Genomic DNA, 18,295 nt, shown 5'->3' with positions numbered 1-18,295 from the left:
CCAATCCTTGTCCTGATCTCTCTTTGATGAACTTGACATTTCTTTCTAGTCATAAGATGACCACCGCCAAGCATTTTACTTCCATTATCATATCCAAAATTTTAAAGGCTATAGTAATTTAGAAGGACACTATGGTTAGGCAAAAAAATGGCCTCATAAGTTTTCTAGGTATCTAACTAGCCATTGGTATTTTTTTATTAAATCATTAGCCACAAAATCCTTGAATTTAGCTAGTTCTTTAGACTTTCACCTAAATTAAGGAAATATGATAGGATTAATATCCTTAGAGAAGGTGACAAAAAGAGACTTACTGGAAAATAATCTAGAATGGATTAAGAACCATTCTCTACAAGTCAAGGAAGCAAGAAGGAAGATCATCAATTTCCCTATTTGTCAAATTATGAAGAAATTTCATAAGGGTTCAAAGTGTGATTTTGTATACTTGGAGATGGGTGTTTAAAATGGGAGATTTGACCATCCCCACTATCATAATTGCACCAATATTATTGTCTCACTAGCATTGGGACTAACACCACAAACAAGACAACCACACTATTATGTAACTGTCACGACTACCTAACCACCATTATGCTTAACCTCCATTAAGATTGTTGCCACCATCACAACCGCATTATTTAGTCACAGTCATCACCACCACAATATGACTACTTGTTTAGAAACTCTTAAGCAGTTCATAATCCCTCATTTGAATATGACTTCAATATGGTTCAAGCCTATATTAGGCTCGTTGGACCTAAAAAATGAGTAAAAGGTTTTCGAGACTAATATTGTGTGACATAGCAACCTATAAGATCTTGAATTCAACTCATAGGACAGTAAAAATTGCTAATTATGAGAATATTTCAATAATTTCTAAAGTTTCATAAATATTTCAATATTTCTAATTAAAGTTACGTTTTTTATTATTATTATTATAATGATGATGATATTTTAATTTTTATTTCATGCAAGGCATTAGCTCTTTTAAAATTGGTTATTGTTTACCTTATGAATCCATTTTGTGTTGACTTTGCTCATTATATTATTTTTAGTATGCATTGGAAGGGGCAAAACTAGTTTCATTGAAACCAATCTAACTAGCCCATCTTGTTTATTTTTTTGAATATTGATCTAATGATTAATTTTAGATTCTAGGCTATATGTTGTCACTTACTAAACGTGTTGTGTTTGTTTGATGATTGTTACACTCTTTTTGAGAGTCATGGTTTACGTTTTGATCATGTTTTAAACCTCGCAACATTTCACTTAAGTTAGTTTAGTGACCGTAACTATATGGAGAAACCAATTTTTTATTTTTGGTATCACTAGTCATTTATTTAATTTTTTTTCTTTAATCTTAATGTTTCTTGTATGTTAGTGCACTATGATCTTTAATACTTTATATTACATTTCTTTGTGCGATATGTATACTAAATTTTCCATACTATGCTTCTTCCATAGTGTTTAAGATGAGCTTTCCGGACATTGTGGACTTGTGTAGTGATGATGAGCATGTGGAAGTTGATGTCAAACCAGTTAAATTGGAGCCTAATATCATTGAGAGAGAAATACAACTATTTAAGTGCCATGAAATCCTACAAGCTCAATATCAATTGTCTAAAACCCATTGTAGAACACAGGAGTCTGAAGAAAATAGAGATTCAAATGCTTTAAGTACTGCTCAAAGTAGCACTAGTATATTGGATCAAGGGCAATCTCCAATGGATGATACGAGCCTTTCTTCTACATCACCTATATGTCCTGCACCACTATGTCGTCAATTTTGGAAAGCTGGGAACTATGATGATGAGCTTGGTTCTAAGGTTACACTCCAAAGTATGTTTCTGACACCTTGTATGTTTTGATTCTTGAAAAACATGCATGTGGTCATTTAATAATCTTAATGATTGCAGTTTATTCTCCTTTGATTAATAAGCAGGGGCAAGTGTTCATTAGAGCCACTGAAAAACTCAAAGTTATTAGTAGGCCATATTGATTTCATGCTATTGACATTTTACTTGCATGGTCTTGATCTACCTTTATAAGCAATAAAAACAAACATCTCCATCCAAGAGTATCTATTGATACTTGCTTCATCATTCTTTGACATTTTTCCTTTTGGTTTGCAGATGGGAAAAATTATTTACATGTGCACCCCATGTTCCTTCATTCAAATGCCACTTCACATAAGTGGGCTTTTGGTGGTACATCTACCTTTTTGTTTTATTTATTTAATTTTTTATTTTTTTATTTTAGTGGCCTCATGTATTACACTTTTTTGTACATTAAATGATGTTTATTAGAGTTTGCAATTTCTATAATCTCTTATATGCCCTATTTGTTGCCTTCTTTTTGCAGCCATTGCAGAGCTTCTTGACAATGCAGTTGATGAGGTGATATTCTAATTAAAATGTTTTTTCTTTTTATGAATGAAAGGATATATTAGAAATGCCATAAGCTTTGGAGGGAGTCAACATGGGGAACTAAATGAGGCAAAATGATTCATAAAAATGGGGAAAATCACACGCTTGAATTTTGGCCATGTTGAGCCCCCCACATATTGCCTAATTGTGCTAGCTCTTATGTTGTGTGTTGCCTTTATGCTAGCTACATGTGTTGCACCTCAAACCACCATGAAACCTTGACATGATGCCTCATAAGTTTTAGTCATGACCTTGTTTTGCTCAATAACATGTCTTCCTGCATGCCATAGCCATTTATGGGTTCAAGGTACCACCACATGAGGCTTTGGTGTGGTGTCATTCAAATATGTAGCTCTTTAGGAGAAATGGGGGGAAAGTTTTGGTTTGGGTGGATTCGAAATCCTTTGAGATCTTAAAGGAGATGGTTAAAGGAAGGGTAGTTAGTTTGATTATGGAGAGGGGTCGGGGTTTTTCGTCTTGGATCAGATTTGGCGAAAGAGGCCCTGCTTGGATATTGAAGGGGGTTGAATTTAGTTGTGATAGTTATAATAGTAAGCCTATTAGTTTAGAGTGGACGGAAAGAAGAAGGGTTTAAAGTTGGAACTTTGAAGAAGCAATAACGCGGGAAGATTCTTATAGTGTTTAGTCTTGTCATTCAAGGGGAAGAAATTTTCCCTGATTTTTCCAGAAGGAAAGGGTGTTGGAAGGGCTTGGAAGACGACTAGTAAGCAAGTTGAGGAGCATTGGTGTTGTACCAACAAACAACCCTTCTCAGTTGCCATAGGGGATTGTCTATCAAAGGAGGGCAAGTGCATAAGAAGCATCATGTAAAAATGTTTCTTATGCAAATGAAGTTACTAGTGGTAAGAAGGCAGTGGGAGAGGTTGTTTGGATTTAGGGCAGACAAGAGGTTATAGAGGGTAATCTGGAGCGGTTGAAGCATTGTCTTGTGGGGTAACTAGGATGTTTTTGCGAATGAGGATCCAGATTTGGATTCACTAAGTTCGTAGGTTAGAAACAACTAGGATTTGGTTGGAAGTCTTCATCTAAAGTGGTTGGGTAGCGCACTGATTTTGTTAGTTTTCAATAATGCTAAAGACGCTCAAGGGGTGTGGAGATTGGGGTGTTGCTCTGTAGAAGGAAAGAGTTTAAGGATGGATTGGTGGAGCTTAGAAGCGGGGTGTCTCAAGGAAGGGGGTCTTGCTAAAGAAACTTGGATAAGGGGTTTTTGAGCTTCCTATGCACTTGTGGGGAATGGAGTTCTTTAAAAGAGTGGGTGATGCTTGTGGAGGTTTTGTGGTTGTAGATGTGAAGGCAGTGGAGAAACGACATCTACAGTGGGCTAGAGTTCTAGTTTTCTCCAATGAGGAAAGGATGCCTAGAAATCTTCACATGATGGTAGGGTCTTTAGCTTATGCTGTTCAGTTATTAGGAGTCTTCACCAAGGTTGTCAGCGGTTTCAGCAAAAAAGGATTGCAAAGTGTTGAAGGTTAGGGATGATTGTGAGGGGTGACCATGCACAGCAAGGAGAGTGAGAGTAGACATCAAGAATCATGCATTTTGTCAAGTAGCGTTAACAAGGGCTTTGCATTTTGACCTAGCTTTGAAGGTTACAAGGCCTTTTGCTTGTAGTAGAGTTTTAGTGGTTGAAAAATGGTTGGGTTAGTGGGCAGTGACTTAAGCCCTACTTTTCCTTCAAGCTAGGAAGACGAAGGCCTTAAGCGCATTGGGCCTAGGCTTCCTTCTATTGCTTTGGCCCAATGTTCTTTGGGTTGATTTGCTTTGGCTTCTAAGTTCCCTATTTTGGGCTAGGCTTGTTCTACTGAGGGCCCTTCCTCTTATGGACCCAACAGTCTTAAGAGGCCTCTCATGCTCTCTAGTGAAGGTTTGGGGTTCTAAAGCTTACTCCAAATCCTTACTTTTTATCATTGGCTCTGTCTTGAGGTTGGCTTGCCTTCTATTCATGTCACCTTCTTAGTTGAAGTAGAAGGTTTGGTGAGTTTGGGTTTGTCATCTACTTTTTTCTTGGGGTTAAGGCTCTCGCTTCATCTCTTTCTTCTTCTTTTCTCAAAGTTGGGGGTGTTTCATTGATGAGGAATAATTGCCTTTTTCATTGGAGGGAGCAAAATGAGGGGTCTCCGATTCAGAGCAAGGATGAGGGTTGCGGGCTTGTGCTTTTGCCTTTTAGTAAGGGTTTGGAATTGGATTTCCGACTGACTCTTTCTTCTGTTGAAAAGAGTGCGAACCCGACCTTGTGCGACAATGAGGTTTTCTTAAGAAAGGATTGCACATGGAAAGATCCCCATTGAGAAAATTGAAAGCCCAAAAAGGTTAAGAGAGTGGTAGGTTCGAGTTTAAAGAGGAAGCCTTCCCATGCTTCTCGGTTTGAAAGGGAGCTTCAAAGGTTGGATTGCTCTGATGACTACAATTTCTCAAGTGGTAAAGGGAGAAGAAACAATAAGTGCAGGTTAGATTTGGTTTTTGAGTGCCTAGGATACGATTAAGGTATGAGGAGGGGAGGTGGAGAGGAAAAGGAAGTCTTTTCTTTTTGTGATAGTTTTTCAAAGTTGTTGGGTTCCTTGTTTTTCTTAGGATTGTGGGTTTGTGAGCCAAATAGTAGGATGGGGTGTGGTTTTTGGTGAGGTAAGTTCTTGTTGCTCATTTTCATGGTTGGTTTGTTAGTCTTGTACTCTTAGCAATTTAGAGCTTGGTTTTATCAAATTGAGAGCCCTCTGTTTCGTTGTTTCTTTGTTTCTTAGGGTGATATCGTTTCTTTTTTTTCCTTAAGGCGATATCGGTTTGGGAAGTGGTTTTTTATTTTCTCATTTTGCTTGTTTTGGCACTTCGTGTGTACTTGCTGTGTATTTCCATTCCACTTTTAATATATTTGCTAACCTGTAAAAAAAAAAAAAAAACTGGGTTGTCCTGATAGTCACTCACTTTTTATTTGATGTTTTCCTCACAAAAGTTTCATGCTAACTTAGAAGACCCTACAAAGCCCTCTGTCCTCAATGGTGCATTCTTTGTAAAGGAAATGGAGAGTTGATTGACCACCTTTTTCTTCATTGTTCCGTTATTGGACTTTGGCACAGGTTGTTCAATTTAGTAGAGTTGGTTTGGGTCCCTCCAAGGAGTCTTGAGGACATGTTGGTTATTACTTTTAAAGGCTTGGGGAACTCATTAAGAGGCAAGACACTTTGGCAAATTGCTTGCCTTACTTTGATTTGGATGGTGTGTCAAGAGAGAAACAATAAGATCTTTGAGGATAAAGGGAGAACAGAAGAGATGGTATGAGATTTTATTCGGTTTTATTCTTCTCTATGGGCTTCTTGTACTGAAGCTTTTAGAGGAGTTCCTCTAAATGTTCTACAACTCAATTGGATTGGGGTTTGCGTTTCAAAAGTTTGAAGATTGATGGGGTTTCTCTTTGTTTTTAGAGTTCTATTGTTGGGAATTTTCTTCTTTGTTCAATTTGTGTAGGAAGGACCTCTCATCATTCCCTTGGTTTTTTCTCTTTCTCTTGTTTCTTCTTCTTTGCACTTGCACATATAGCATCTATTCAGAATTGTATGCTTCCTTCCTTTAAGATAGTCTAAAGTCATTGTTCTATCCTAAGTGGCTTCCTAAACAAAGAATCTAACTCTCACCAAAGCCAAGAATTCTAAACAATGCTAGAAAGGAAGGTCTTGGTGCTTCCATTGGACAAGAGATTTAACTGAAAAGAAGGCACTCTTTTGGATCTGTCATACCATTTTATCCTCAATTTCCTTGTCAATAGACCGTGATTGCAATTGCCTAAAAAAGGCTTTACCACCTTTAACTCCTAATCATGGAGTTATCTTAAGAGTTAAGGGTGGTTATGACTCATTTGAAGCTTATGACTCAATTGGATGTTTAAATTGATACATAATTTTTTGATAGGTAAAATATTCATTGAATTAATAGCGCCTAACAAAGGCACCACATAACCAAGTGGAGGGTACACAAAATACAATCCCCATCCACTACATGAAGCTCAATCAGTCAATAAAGTCCAACAACGACAAGGAATCAAACAAAAAGGATTGTTTGAGTGCTTGATGCTCGTTTTCGATATTCTCAAATGCTTGCCTATTCCTTTCCTTCCATATGGTCTAAAAAAGGCATGAAGTAACATTTCTCTAAAGTTTATTTAATTATATTTAAGTTGTTTTCTTAAATTATTTATTGGAAAAAAAGTAGAATCAATGTAAAATATTATGAAAACCCTTATTTTAAGGAAAATCGTAAAAATCCATATGTTATGTCTTGTACGGGTTGAGTTGTAATCATGTCAACGAAACATGATATTGGAGCACAATTATATCAACTTGTCATGATAATGAAATGGGTTAAAATGGGTTGAACAAGTTGAAACCGCTAATCAAAACAAGACCCATTTAACAAATGGGTTAAGCAATTTGATATGGCTATGACACAACTATGATTAAACTCAGTCCATGCTAACAAATTTCATGTATTTCTCAAGTCATGCTCATGGGTCTTATTAAGATTATCATCCTAATTCATGGGTGCCATTTGGACCAAAAAAAGGCTTATTCAAGTAGCATGTTCCCATGTCACATGCAAGACATGGGGAAGCCTTCCAAGTACAAGCAAAATCAAGGCAATGCTATGACAAGCATGAATTCATGGGTTAGGTATGGTTTGAGTTGGTGAAAACCAATGTTTAGTTAGGTAAATGAGAGTGTGTAAGCATATGGATGGTCTTGACATAGGCCAAGGACTAGAAGCTTAGGTGACATGAAATGATATTAGCATGGACCAAGTTATCAGTTAGAAAAGGCTTTAGTGTCATGGATAGCAATGACAAGTGGTTGTTAGTGCAGCAAGATGGAAAAAAGGCCAACTCTCAATCAAGGGGTGATTGGGGTGCTTGTTGTCTATGTGCATGTTTGTGGCTAGGTAAGTTGCTATATCCATTAATGGGTGTTGGCATACTTAGCACCACATGAGGCAAAAAGTTATGGAGGGATATTTAGTCTCAAGACAACTTCCCTAACCTGCTTCAATGAGATATATCTTTCCTTTATTATTTGTATCACCCTTTTCTACTCCATGCATTACTTGTCACCACCCTCATCTATGAGTCTTCCTTCTCTTCATTTTCTAAGCAAAGCCCTATTGAGCTATACTTCCTCATTCTTAACACCACTCCCATTTTAGGGAAGCAAATTAATTTTCATTTCACCAAGTCCCTTATCATTATTATTATTATTATTATTATTATTATTTTGATAGGTGATTTCCACTTCACCAAGCCCCTTATCATCCTTTTAGATCAATTTTGACTACATTTGAGATGATGAGGATGTAATAAATTAGAAAACTCAACAACATACTCTTAGTCTACCACCTTTTGAAATATATTGTTTTTTGCTAGGTCATTCCTTTTGGGCCTCTTAGTCATAGTGTCTAAGGTTATCTTATCTTTAAATTTTGGCAGCTAGTGACTTCTAGAGCCCATGATGCCAAACTATCACTTCTGCAACCTAATGCCTCAAGTAGAAAGTATCGAGTTACCAATTTTCCTGTAAGTTTAAGCTGTTAGTATTTGGATCCATAATGTATATTATGCTCTAAGACTTTCACTTGCCATGGGAGGCACAAATAATAGTACTTGTGGACAAACTACATGTTTGTGGTCATAGATAATTAGATAGATAAATAGATAGGGAGAGGACTTGAATTTCTAATATGTTTATTTGAACACTGAACACTGGAACTCTGGGTTCTAAAATTGTTTAATTCCATGAAATTTTGCTCCTAGTTTTTTTCTTCTTCTACAAATTCAGCACTTAGGTAAAAACCTGACAAAACCTAGTTTTATTGCATTTTATGTGTCCATTTGAACAGATTCAAAATGGGGCCACCTTTGTAATTGTAGATAAAACCTCAAATCCAAGAGATGGAAGTCCAGCATTGTTAATTCAAGGTATTTATTTATTTATTTATTTTTATATATATATATATATATATATATATATTTTTTTTTTTTTTTATATTTAACCTTATTAACAACAGGAAGAGGGTTTTTAAATATTATTTTGGTGTCTTTCTCATTGTAAATTTCTTAATCAAAAGAAATTTTATCCAACTCTTGTGTTCTTCATGACCTATCTTCCCCAATTAGATGACGGTGGTGGAATGGGCCCAGAAGCAATGCGGTGCTGTATGAGTTTTGGATTCTCAGATAAGAAATCAAAATCGGCAATTGGACAATGTAAGGATGTTATGTTTTTCATTCTGCATTTTTTTTCTCCTTCCATATGAGTTGGCTGATGTGTAGCATTACAGATGGAAATGGCTTCAAGACCAGCTCTATGAGACTTGGAGCAGATGTTATTGTCTTCAGCCGCCACCTGGACAATGGGTATGACTTGAATGATATCTTCTATTCTCTTGTGCTGTTGAATTTCTATGTTCACTGTTTATAAACAATTCTAAGATGCGATTTCCATTAGAGGATGGAGGGTCTAGTACAGATATTTTGGATATTCTAATATTAGGGAGAAATTTGGCTTAGAAACACCCTGGTTCAGAACTAAACATGGCAATGACTGAATGAAAAAATGTGGCAAGTTGAACAGGGCATGAACAGAAGTGCCCTAAAAATTTAAGGAGCAATAGCTGCTGAACTGGTTCCACTTGGTGTTGTGCATGGGTATCTGAATAATGGCCGTTCTATCTAAGACACTCATTGAGGCTGCCCACTCATGGTAGAACATGGTGGCTTTTCTATCTATGGTGTCTTACATGTGCTGTCTTACTGAGAATTCCTTAAACACAACGTGTCGAGGCCCCATGATAGCACTCTTGGCCATTCCTGTTCTATCTTTAGATGGATGCCACATTTGCTGGAGTTGGAAGTATGAACCTATGATATTGTGAGTAGGAAGGAGGAAAAAAGAGGGCAATATGGAACCTCTATCTTATTTGTCCTAACTTTCCTGTCTATTTATATTCTTGCATCTAATAAATAAGATTAGAATAATTGTTGGTAACACAACATATTATCCCCTTGAAGTTGTAGAATATAGTTTAAACATGCCCAACTTGGAAAAAAAAATTGTTTTAAGGTACCATAAGACAACCTGTCAGAATGTAGCACAACTGTTCATTAGATTGAATGTAGAGTGTACTACTATATCTCCAAAGTAGCAAATTTCAAATGAGATAGCAACAACCTTTATATGCTTTGTGTGCTTGTTATTGTCACAATGCATCAAAACAGGAGTCAGAACAACAATACCATACCTTGAAGGGGAGCCTGAACCTATGACATCTCAAAAGCTATGTGGACCATAGCATAATACTCAACCTCAAAACTTGGACCTGTTACAATAGTTTGTTTCTTGTTGCATCGATTAACAAGATCAACCCCACAAATATGCATTAGGCAGATGTAAATTACCTATTGACTATTGGTCTGATCAACATTTTTAAGGCCTATTGCTATAAGGAAGAGAGCTTATACAAGAATCCTTTCTAGATGTTGCAATCTAAATGATGTAAAATATGACCAACAACCTCAAAATTAGGCTGACGAGGAGTATGTATATACTAAGTAACTATACTAATGACAAAAGTATTTGAAAAAGAAAACAAAATTTTTGAAATTATTTGTATTCCAAAAAATAAAGAGATTACAAGGAAATATATATAACAAGTTGTACAAAAAAAAATAGGAAACTAAATAAAATCCTAAAAATATACAATCCCTAAAATTATTCTAAAATCTAAGACTTGGCTAAAGCACATAATATAATAAATAAATAAATAATAAAATAAAATCTACAAAATCAACCACATATTCTAACACTACCCCTCAAGTTGGGGCATAGATATCATGCATTCCTAGCTTGCCAACAATATAATCAAACGTGATACTTGGGATTCCTTTTATGAAAATATTTGCTAACTATTGTCTGGTAGTCACATAAGGTGTAGAAATAATTCTACTTTCAATCTTCTCCTTTATGAAATGTCTATCCACCTCAACATGTTTAGTCTGATCATATTGAATTGGATTATGTGCAAAGTTGATAGTTGCTTTATTATCACAATAAATCTTCACAGGGTCTTTAGGTTCCATATGCAATTCTTTGAGTAGGATCTTAATTCACATTACTTTGCATATGCCTTGTGCTAAAGCTTGAAATTCAGCTTCAGTGCTTGATCTAGCTACAATAGGCTGTTTTTTACTCCTCCATGTCACAAGATTTCCTCCCAAAAAAGTGCAATAACCCGATGTTAATCTTTGGTCCTTTTTAAAACCTACCCAATTTGCATCTGTGTATGCTTCAACAAGAAGATGACCATTGTTTTTAGACAACAATCCTTTTCTAGGAGTAGCCTTTAAGTATCTAAGAATCCCTTGAACATCATCCATGTGGCATTCCCTCGGTGAATGCATAAATTGGCTCACCACACTTACTGTGTATGCTATATCGGGTCTAATATGCGATAAATAAATCAACTTTTCCACTAGCCTTTGGTATCTCCTTTTATCAAATAGACTTCCATCAAGATCAGATTAGGGTCGATAGGAGTATTTGCAAGTTTACAAACTATCATCCTGGTCTCTTTAAGCAAATCCAACACACATTTCCTTGGAGAGATGGCTATACCATGCTTTGTCTTGCTACCTCCATACCAAAAAAATATCTCAAGTTTCCTAAGTCCTTTATCTCAAACTCCTTTGCTAAAAGATCTTTCAATTTGTTTTACATCATCACTTGTAACAATGATATCATCTACATAGACAATAAGAATAGTGATTTTCTTTAATGATGAGTGTTTAGCAAATCAATATGATCCCCTTGACTTTGACTAAAGCCCTATGTTTTCAAGAATTTTTTGAATCTGTCAAATCATGCTCTATGTGATTGCTAGAGCCCATATAAAGACTTCTTTAACCTACACACCTTATAATTAAACAAATTCTCAAATCCTGGTGGAAGGTCCATGTATACTTCTTCCTCTACATTTCTATGCAAAAATGCATTTTTCACATGAAATTGGTAAAGAGACCAATCTAGATTAACAACTAGAGATAAAAGGATTCTAATAGAATTCATTTTTTCTACAGGAATGAATGTCTTTTAATACTCAAGTCCAAGAGTTTATGTATACCCTTTAGCCACCAATCTAGCTTTATGTTTCTCTATTGAACCTTCTGCCTTGTGTTTAATGGCAAATACCCATTTGCAGCCAATTATTTTTTTTTTCCATTCAGCAACTCTACCACTTCTCAAGTCCCATTCTTATGTGAGGCTCTCATCTCCTCAAATATAGCTTCCCTCCATTTAGGGTCTTTTAGAGCTTCTTGTATATTGTTGGGGATAGATTTTGAGATCAAATTAGTGGTGAAGGCTTTGTAGCTAGGACTAAGTTGATGATAAGACACAAAATTAGACAAAGGGTGTTTAGTACAAGTTCTAACCCCTTTCCTAATTGCAATTGGAATATCTAAGTCAAATTCAAAGAAAGAACTTGAAGGAGGCAAGGGATGTGCGTATCTGTTTCTGGAGTTGAAGATTGACTATGTGAGAGAGAGATGGGATCTATCACATTATCCCATTTCCTTCTAGAGTAAGCCAATGGTGTTTTTCCAGTTTCAGTGTCATTCTCCACCACTTTGTCATTTTTTTCAGGTTCTAGATCTAAAGAGCCAAACCCTAAGGTTGACTCAAGTTGTTGTTGTTGTTGCTGCCCATTTTCATTTCCTTCATTTTGTTGCTGTTCCAGCTCACTGCTAGCCTCTCTTTGGCTGCTAGGTTGGTCAAATTTGAGAAGGGAAAGGTCATTTATAGCTAGATATACAAATGAAGAGGGTTGACTCAAGGAATAGGGCAGATCTTCAACTCCAATTTTCTTCTCTTAAAGATCTGTCCTAGGATAGTACGAGAGATCTTCAAAAAATTTGACATCCATGGTCACAAAATTTTTTTTGTTGGAAGATGGAAACACTTGTACCCTTTTTGTGTGGGAGAGTAACCAAAGAATATACATTTAAGAGCTCTAGGATCAAGTTTAGACCTTTCTCTACTATGAATATGAATAAAGGCAACACACCCAAATATTATAAGAGGAAGAGAACCAAAGACATTAACGCTAGGAAAATGACACTTAAGAACATTAATAGGATTTTTCATGTTTATGGCTTTGGATGACATATGATTAATAAGATAGGCAACAATTAGCACAACATTAGTGAAGTAAATTTTGGGTACATTTCTTGTGAACATCAAAGCTCTAGCTACCTCAAGTAAATGCCTATTTTTCCTCTCAGCCACTTCATTTTGCTGGGGTGTATCATTGTGTGAAGAATGATGTAAAATCCCATTTTCAAGAAGATATGAACCTAAAATGGTATTTTTTTTTTTTTTTTGATAGATAAAAGGATGTATATTAAACTAGAAGAGGAAGCACCAAAAACAGTGCCCTCAAAGTATACAGGGAGTATACAAACAAGCCCAAAGACACACTCCTAAGGGGAAAGGAAAGCAACACACCACCTTCCCTCACTTAGAGCCTAACCAATCTAAAAAACTTACAAGAGAAGAAGGGCTCAAAACTAAAGAAACCCTAACCCAAGACCAAAGATTACATACAAAAGAATATTTTTGTTTTTGAAGTGAAAGTTCCTCATTCCCAAAGGCTAATAAATTCATTTCCTTCCAAACTGACCAAAATATACATAAGGGGGTCATTTGCCAAGCCTTCTTTCGAACTTTCCCCACAAACGCTCCATGCCACCCAAGAAGAGTTTCCTTCACTGTACATGATAGAGTCCAAGTCACACCAAAAAGGGAGAAAAGAAGATTCCACAGGACCTGCGTCTTAACACAATGAAGTAAAAGGTGATCCACTGTTTCTACTTCAGAAAGGCAAAGAAAACACTTGTTTGCCAAAGAGAACCCCCTCCTTTGAAGTTGATTCAGAGTTAAGACTTTACTGCAAGAAGCCTCCCAAGCGAAGAATGTTACCTTAGGAGGCACTCTCACCCTCCAAATACTATCACTAGGGAACACAGAAGAACCTCTGGGCTTCAAAATAGAATAAAGAGACTTGATTCAAAAAGTGCCACACTTTGATTCTGTCCAGAACACTCTATCTTCCTCCTCCCTTTGCACTTGGAAGGCTTGGGTCCTATGCAAAAAATGCTCCACCAACTCAATCTCCCAATTATTAAACGCCCTTGTGAAAAGAGGGGTCCAACCATCCCCATTACCAACGGGATTCCAGACATCCGATACCCAAGCATTCTTAGACAAAGAGATGGAAAATAAAGAAGGGAATGACTCACAAAGTGGCTCATCTCCACACCACTTGTCCGTCCAGAATCTCACTCTCTACCCACTTGGTAGGCCAACCTACCATTTAAAATCAACCATTCCTTCCTTATTGCTTTCCAAAGCCCAATACTGTATCTCCCACTTACTGCTCGAGTGCGCCACCCCCTCCCCCCCCCCTTCCCCCTCTTCACCATACCTGTGATTGATGACTCGCCTCCAAAAAGCCTCTCTTTCGTTGGCAAACCGCCAATTCCACTTACTTAAGAGAGTGCTATTGATCAAAGCTAAATTTCTCACACCCAACCCACCATTCTTTTTTATCCAAGCAAACCAAGTTCCTCCTAACAAGATGTGGCTTTTGTACGAGAGCTCCCCCATCCCATAGAAAATCCCTCTGAATCTTCTCCAAATGCAGCCTCACTTTTCTTGGCAAGTAGAAAAGAGACATAAAGTAGATAGGCATGCTAGATAGAGTGCTTTGGATTAGAGTGAGTCTCCCTCCTTTTGAAATATACTGCCTCTTCCACATTGCAAGCCTTCTATGAAACCGCTCTTCAACACCATCCCACACAACCATTGATTTGAAGGGGCCCCCCAAAGGTAAACCCAGATAACAGGAAAGGAGCCCACCCACTTTACAACCCAACTCCAAGGCCAAGTCCTCTATATAATGCACCTTACCCACCAGGATTAACTTACTCTTCTCTAGATTGATCTTCAACCCTGAACACGCCTCAAACCACATGAGAAGCCAGCTTAGATAAGTCATCTGGTCTAAGACTCCTCACAAAATACCAACGTATCATCCGCAAATAACAAATGCGAGATTGGAGTCCCCTGACACTCCTACCTCTCACCCTCCACCCAGATAAGAAGCCCCCACTAATAGTCCTTCTCAATAAGCAACTAAACACCTCTATGGCTATCACAAACATATAAGGGGAGAGGGGATCTCCTTGTCTCAACCCCTTCGACCTTTGGAAAAAACCGGAAGGAGAACCATTTATTAAAACAGAAAATTTCACAGTAGAGATGCACCATTCTATCCACTTTAGCCATCTCTCCCCAAAACCCATTTTTTTAAGTACCGCCATAAAAAAACTCAAACTAAACATGATCATAAGCCTTCTCTATATCCAACTTACATTACACACCCCCTACATTGTCTTTCCACCTTGAGTCCTCAACCTCATTTGCAATCAAAACTGCATCCAAAATCTATCTACCCTCCACAAAGGCATTTTGGGACTCCGAAATCACTTTCTCCATCACCTTTTTAATTCTATTAGCCAACACCTTGGCCAACAACTTATAGAGGCTGCCCACAAGGCTAATCGGCCTGAAGTCTTTCAGATCTTCTGCACCTCCCTTCTTTGGAACTAAAACCAGGAAAGTAGCATTCAGTGACTTTACAAATCTGCTCCTCTCATGAAATTCTCTAAATAAACCCATAATCCCAATCTTCACCACATCCTAACAAAACAACCAAAAAGTCATGGTAAAGCCCCCGGGCTTTGTCCTTGCCTGGATCTATGAGTGCTGCAAACACCTCTTCTTCTGAAAAATGAATCTCCAGCCCTCGGCCTCACTGCTCACTAACCGCATGAAAGACAACCCCTCAATACAAGGACGCCACCCCCCTACTTCAGAACAACTTCTAGTTTTGAAATACTCTTTCAAAATGGTATTGAAATACTCTTGGTCCTTAACACTTGGATTTTGGTATGGAATTGGGTTTGGATCATCTTATGAAATGTTTTGAAGGAAGTAGCAACTTCTGATTTTTCCTTTAGAAGGTAAATCCATGTTGTTCTAGTGCAATCATCAATAAAGCTAACAAACCATTTATAGCCTAAATAAGAAGTAACTCGAGATGGCCCCCATATATCACTATGGATCACAAAGAAAGGAATTTCAGATTTTTTGTTGCTTGAAGGAAAAAGAACACGATGACTCTTAGACAACTCACAAACTTGACATTGAAATTTGGAAAGTTCAAAATCAACAAATAATTGAGGAAATAGTGAGACAAAGTTTGGATGACCAAATCTATGATGTAGCAACCAAATTTCCTTTTTTTTTTATTTTATTATCAACAATCTTTGAAAGATAACCTATGTAGTTTTCTTAGCTTCGGGAGTCAAGTAATACAACCCGTCTTTCTCTTCAGCATTACCAATCTTCCTCCCCGTAGCTAGGTCCTGAAAAATGCAATGAGTGGGATAGGAAGTTACACAACAATTAAGGGACTTGGTCACTTTGCTAATGGATAAAAAATTGCATGCAATCTTAGGTACATGAAGAATAGGGTTTAAAGGCAATGAAGGAGAAATAGAAACTGAACCTTTGCCATTAATGTGGATAGAAGATCCATTTGCAATAGTGGCTTTACCTTTATTCGGGCATGGATTGTAGGTTAGAAAATGATGTGTTTCATTAGTCATGTGATTTGAAGCCCCTTAATCAATGATCCGGGATTTAGATGGAGATTTTTCAAGAATATTAAGGGTTGCATGGATATTACCTGATTATGCAAAGAGGGAGGATGAGTTGGTGGAATTCCCAACATGTTCCATCATCTTATACAAGAGCTCTAATTGATCCTTAGTGGAAGGAGCCTTCTCTAAAGATTGAGTAGCACTTTCTGGTTCTGAATTATCAGTAACATCGCTCTGATAAACCTTCTTAAAAGGCTAGTTGTCTCCTTTATTACCAACCGAGGGCTTTCCATTCTACTTTCGGCATGTCTCCTTCATGTGTCTTGGTTTATGGCAATAATCATACCATCTATTTTCTTTTTCTCTAGACCTTTTTTGCCATAGTTTGAAGGAACCATAGGACCAATAGGGGTACTGTCCTGAGCAACTTTAAGGGCAGAATTCTCTTAAGAACTTGGTGCTAACATGACACTTCTCCTACTTTCTTCACTACATACATAAGAATGAACTTCACTTAAGCATGGAAGGGGTTCTTTTCCAAGTACTCTACTTCTTAACTCATCCAATTCAAGCTTAAGATCAACAAGAAAGTCAAAGACACAATCTCGTTCCTAGAGCTCCACCAACATTGATGCATTTGTTGTAGATTCCATCTCAAAGTGTTGACGAAGATCCAACTCTTGCCATAAGATTTTCAAGGTGTTGTAGTAGGTTGTTACAGTGAGATCTTTCTGCTTTGTATTGTGAATCATAGTCTTCAACTCATAAATCCGAGTAGTGTTTCCTTTCTTTGAATAGGTTGCGAGACAACATCCCAAACTTCTTTGGTTGAGGAGAGATATAAGAATGGTTTTCCAATTTCTGGTAACATAGAATTCAACAACCATGACATAATCATGGAATTTTCAGCTTCCCATGATTCATAAGATAAATGATACTTTTTTGGTTTCTTAACAGTATCACATAAATATTTCATCTTTTCTCTACTTGTGAGAAAAAGTTTCGCTAATTGGGACTACTCAAAGAAATTTTCTCCATTCATTTTGTCTATTGTAATCTGCAACATTGGATTGTCTAAATGGGTGATAGCTTTAGTTTAAGATGAAGAGACATCAGTAAGGGTATTTTTGGAGGATTTTGACATGGTCAAGGAAGATAACGGACAAAAAAGATATGAAAAATTGGGGGCAACGAAGGCTAAAAGCAAGAAATTTAATCTTGGCAATGAAAGCCAAGAAAGAAGATTTTTTTTTTTCTTCAAAGAGAGAAAATTATCAAAAATTCTTTTCAGGCTCTAATATCTTGAAAAAAAAAATTCTAAAATTATTCGTATTCCAAAAAATAATGAGATTACAAGGAAATATATAAACAAACTATACAAAAGAAAAAAAAATTAGGAAACTAAATCAGATCCTAAAAATATACACTCCCTAAAATTACTCTAAAATCTAAGACTTGCCTAAAGTGCATAATATAATAAATAAAGAAAAAATGAAATCAAATCTACAAAATCAACCATATATTCTAACAATATTATCTTTTCAAATAATAATTAAATCAATTTCCTGACACTATGATGATAGTGTGAAAAGTTTTCAAGTAATTCCCCTTCTTCTTCGTCAAGTTTAATGGTAGAATTCATGGACACATTAAAAAATAAAGCACCTGAGAGATATGTCTCAAAATGAAGATCAAGAATATACTTTGAAAGAAAATGTCTTGATAAGAACAAGAAATGTCAATCTCAAGTATTTCCAAATCTTTAGTGTGGAAATGATTAGTAAATGAAGGTCATGTTAAAAGAGAAAAAGTGCGATTAAGAAACTCAACAAAGTTTTAAAAGGCGTGCTTTAAGTGCACCTAGGCTCAAAGTGGAACCACTCCTTAGTTATAGTGCCTCGCTTGCCAAGACATGCGCCTTATTGAAGCAATATACCTTGTTGATTTTACTCTTCCTTTTTAAATACTTTTATTCTTAAAATTTCTAATTATATATTGAAATTTATATAATTCCATTACTTTTTTATTGAATGTTTCTTTTAAATGTTTGGAATCTTAAATGTTTTTATTAATTGGATTAGATTTTGAATCTTAT

At 36.5% G+C, this 18,295-nt stretch overlaps 1 protein-coding gene across 4 annotated transcripts in view; it reads left to right on the top strand.

The window, feature by feature from the left end:
* The window catches only part of LOC117904332 (protein MICRORCHIDIA 6-like), a 47,216-nt gene that overhangs the window by 16,975 nt on the left and 11,946 nt on the right, over nucleotides 1-18,295 (top strand). For 2 of the 4 annotated variants that reach the window (XM_034816885.1, XM_034816886.1), the window contains exons 2-7: nucleotides 1,462-1,836; nucleotides 2,130-2,204; nucleotides 2,359-2,393; nucleotides 8,319-8,397; nucleotides 8,596-8,685; nucleotides 8,760-8,835. In XM_034816885.1, the coding sequence (XP_034672776.1) occupies nucleotides 1,470-1,836; nucleotides 2,130-2,204; nucleotides 2,359-2,393; nucleotides 8,319-8,397; nucleotides 8,596-8,685; nucleotides 8,760-8,835 (722 nt within the window). In that variant the 5' untranslated portion in view covers nucleotides 1,462-1,469. The remainder of the gene's footprint in view (nucleotides 1-1,461; nucleotides 1,837-2,129; nucleotides 2,205-2,358; nucleotides 2,394-8,318; nucleotides 8,398-8,595; nucleotides 8,686-8,759; nucleotides 8,836-18,295) is intronic. The other 2 variants (XM_034816887.1, XM_034816888.1) reach the window with 2 other exon arrangements.

This window comes from Vitis riparia, chromosome 17 (assembly GCF_004353265.1).
Source record: "Vitis riparia cultivar Riparia Gloire de Montpellier isolate 1030 chromosome 17, EGFV_Vit.rip_1.0, whole genome shotgun sequence".
Lineage (NCBI taxonomy): Eukaryota > Viridiplantae > Streptophyta > Magnoliopsida > Vitales > Vitaceae > Vitis > Vitis riparia.
The sequence above is the reverse complement of the archived record's forward strand: the minus strand, read 5'-3'. Positions and strand labels throughout refer to the sequence as shown.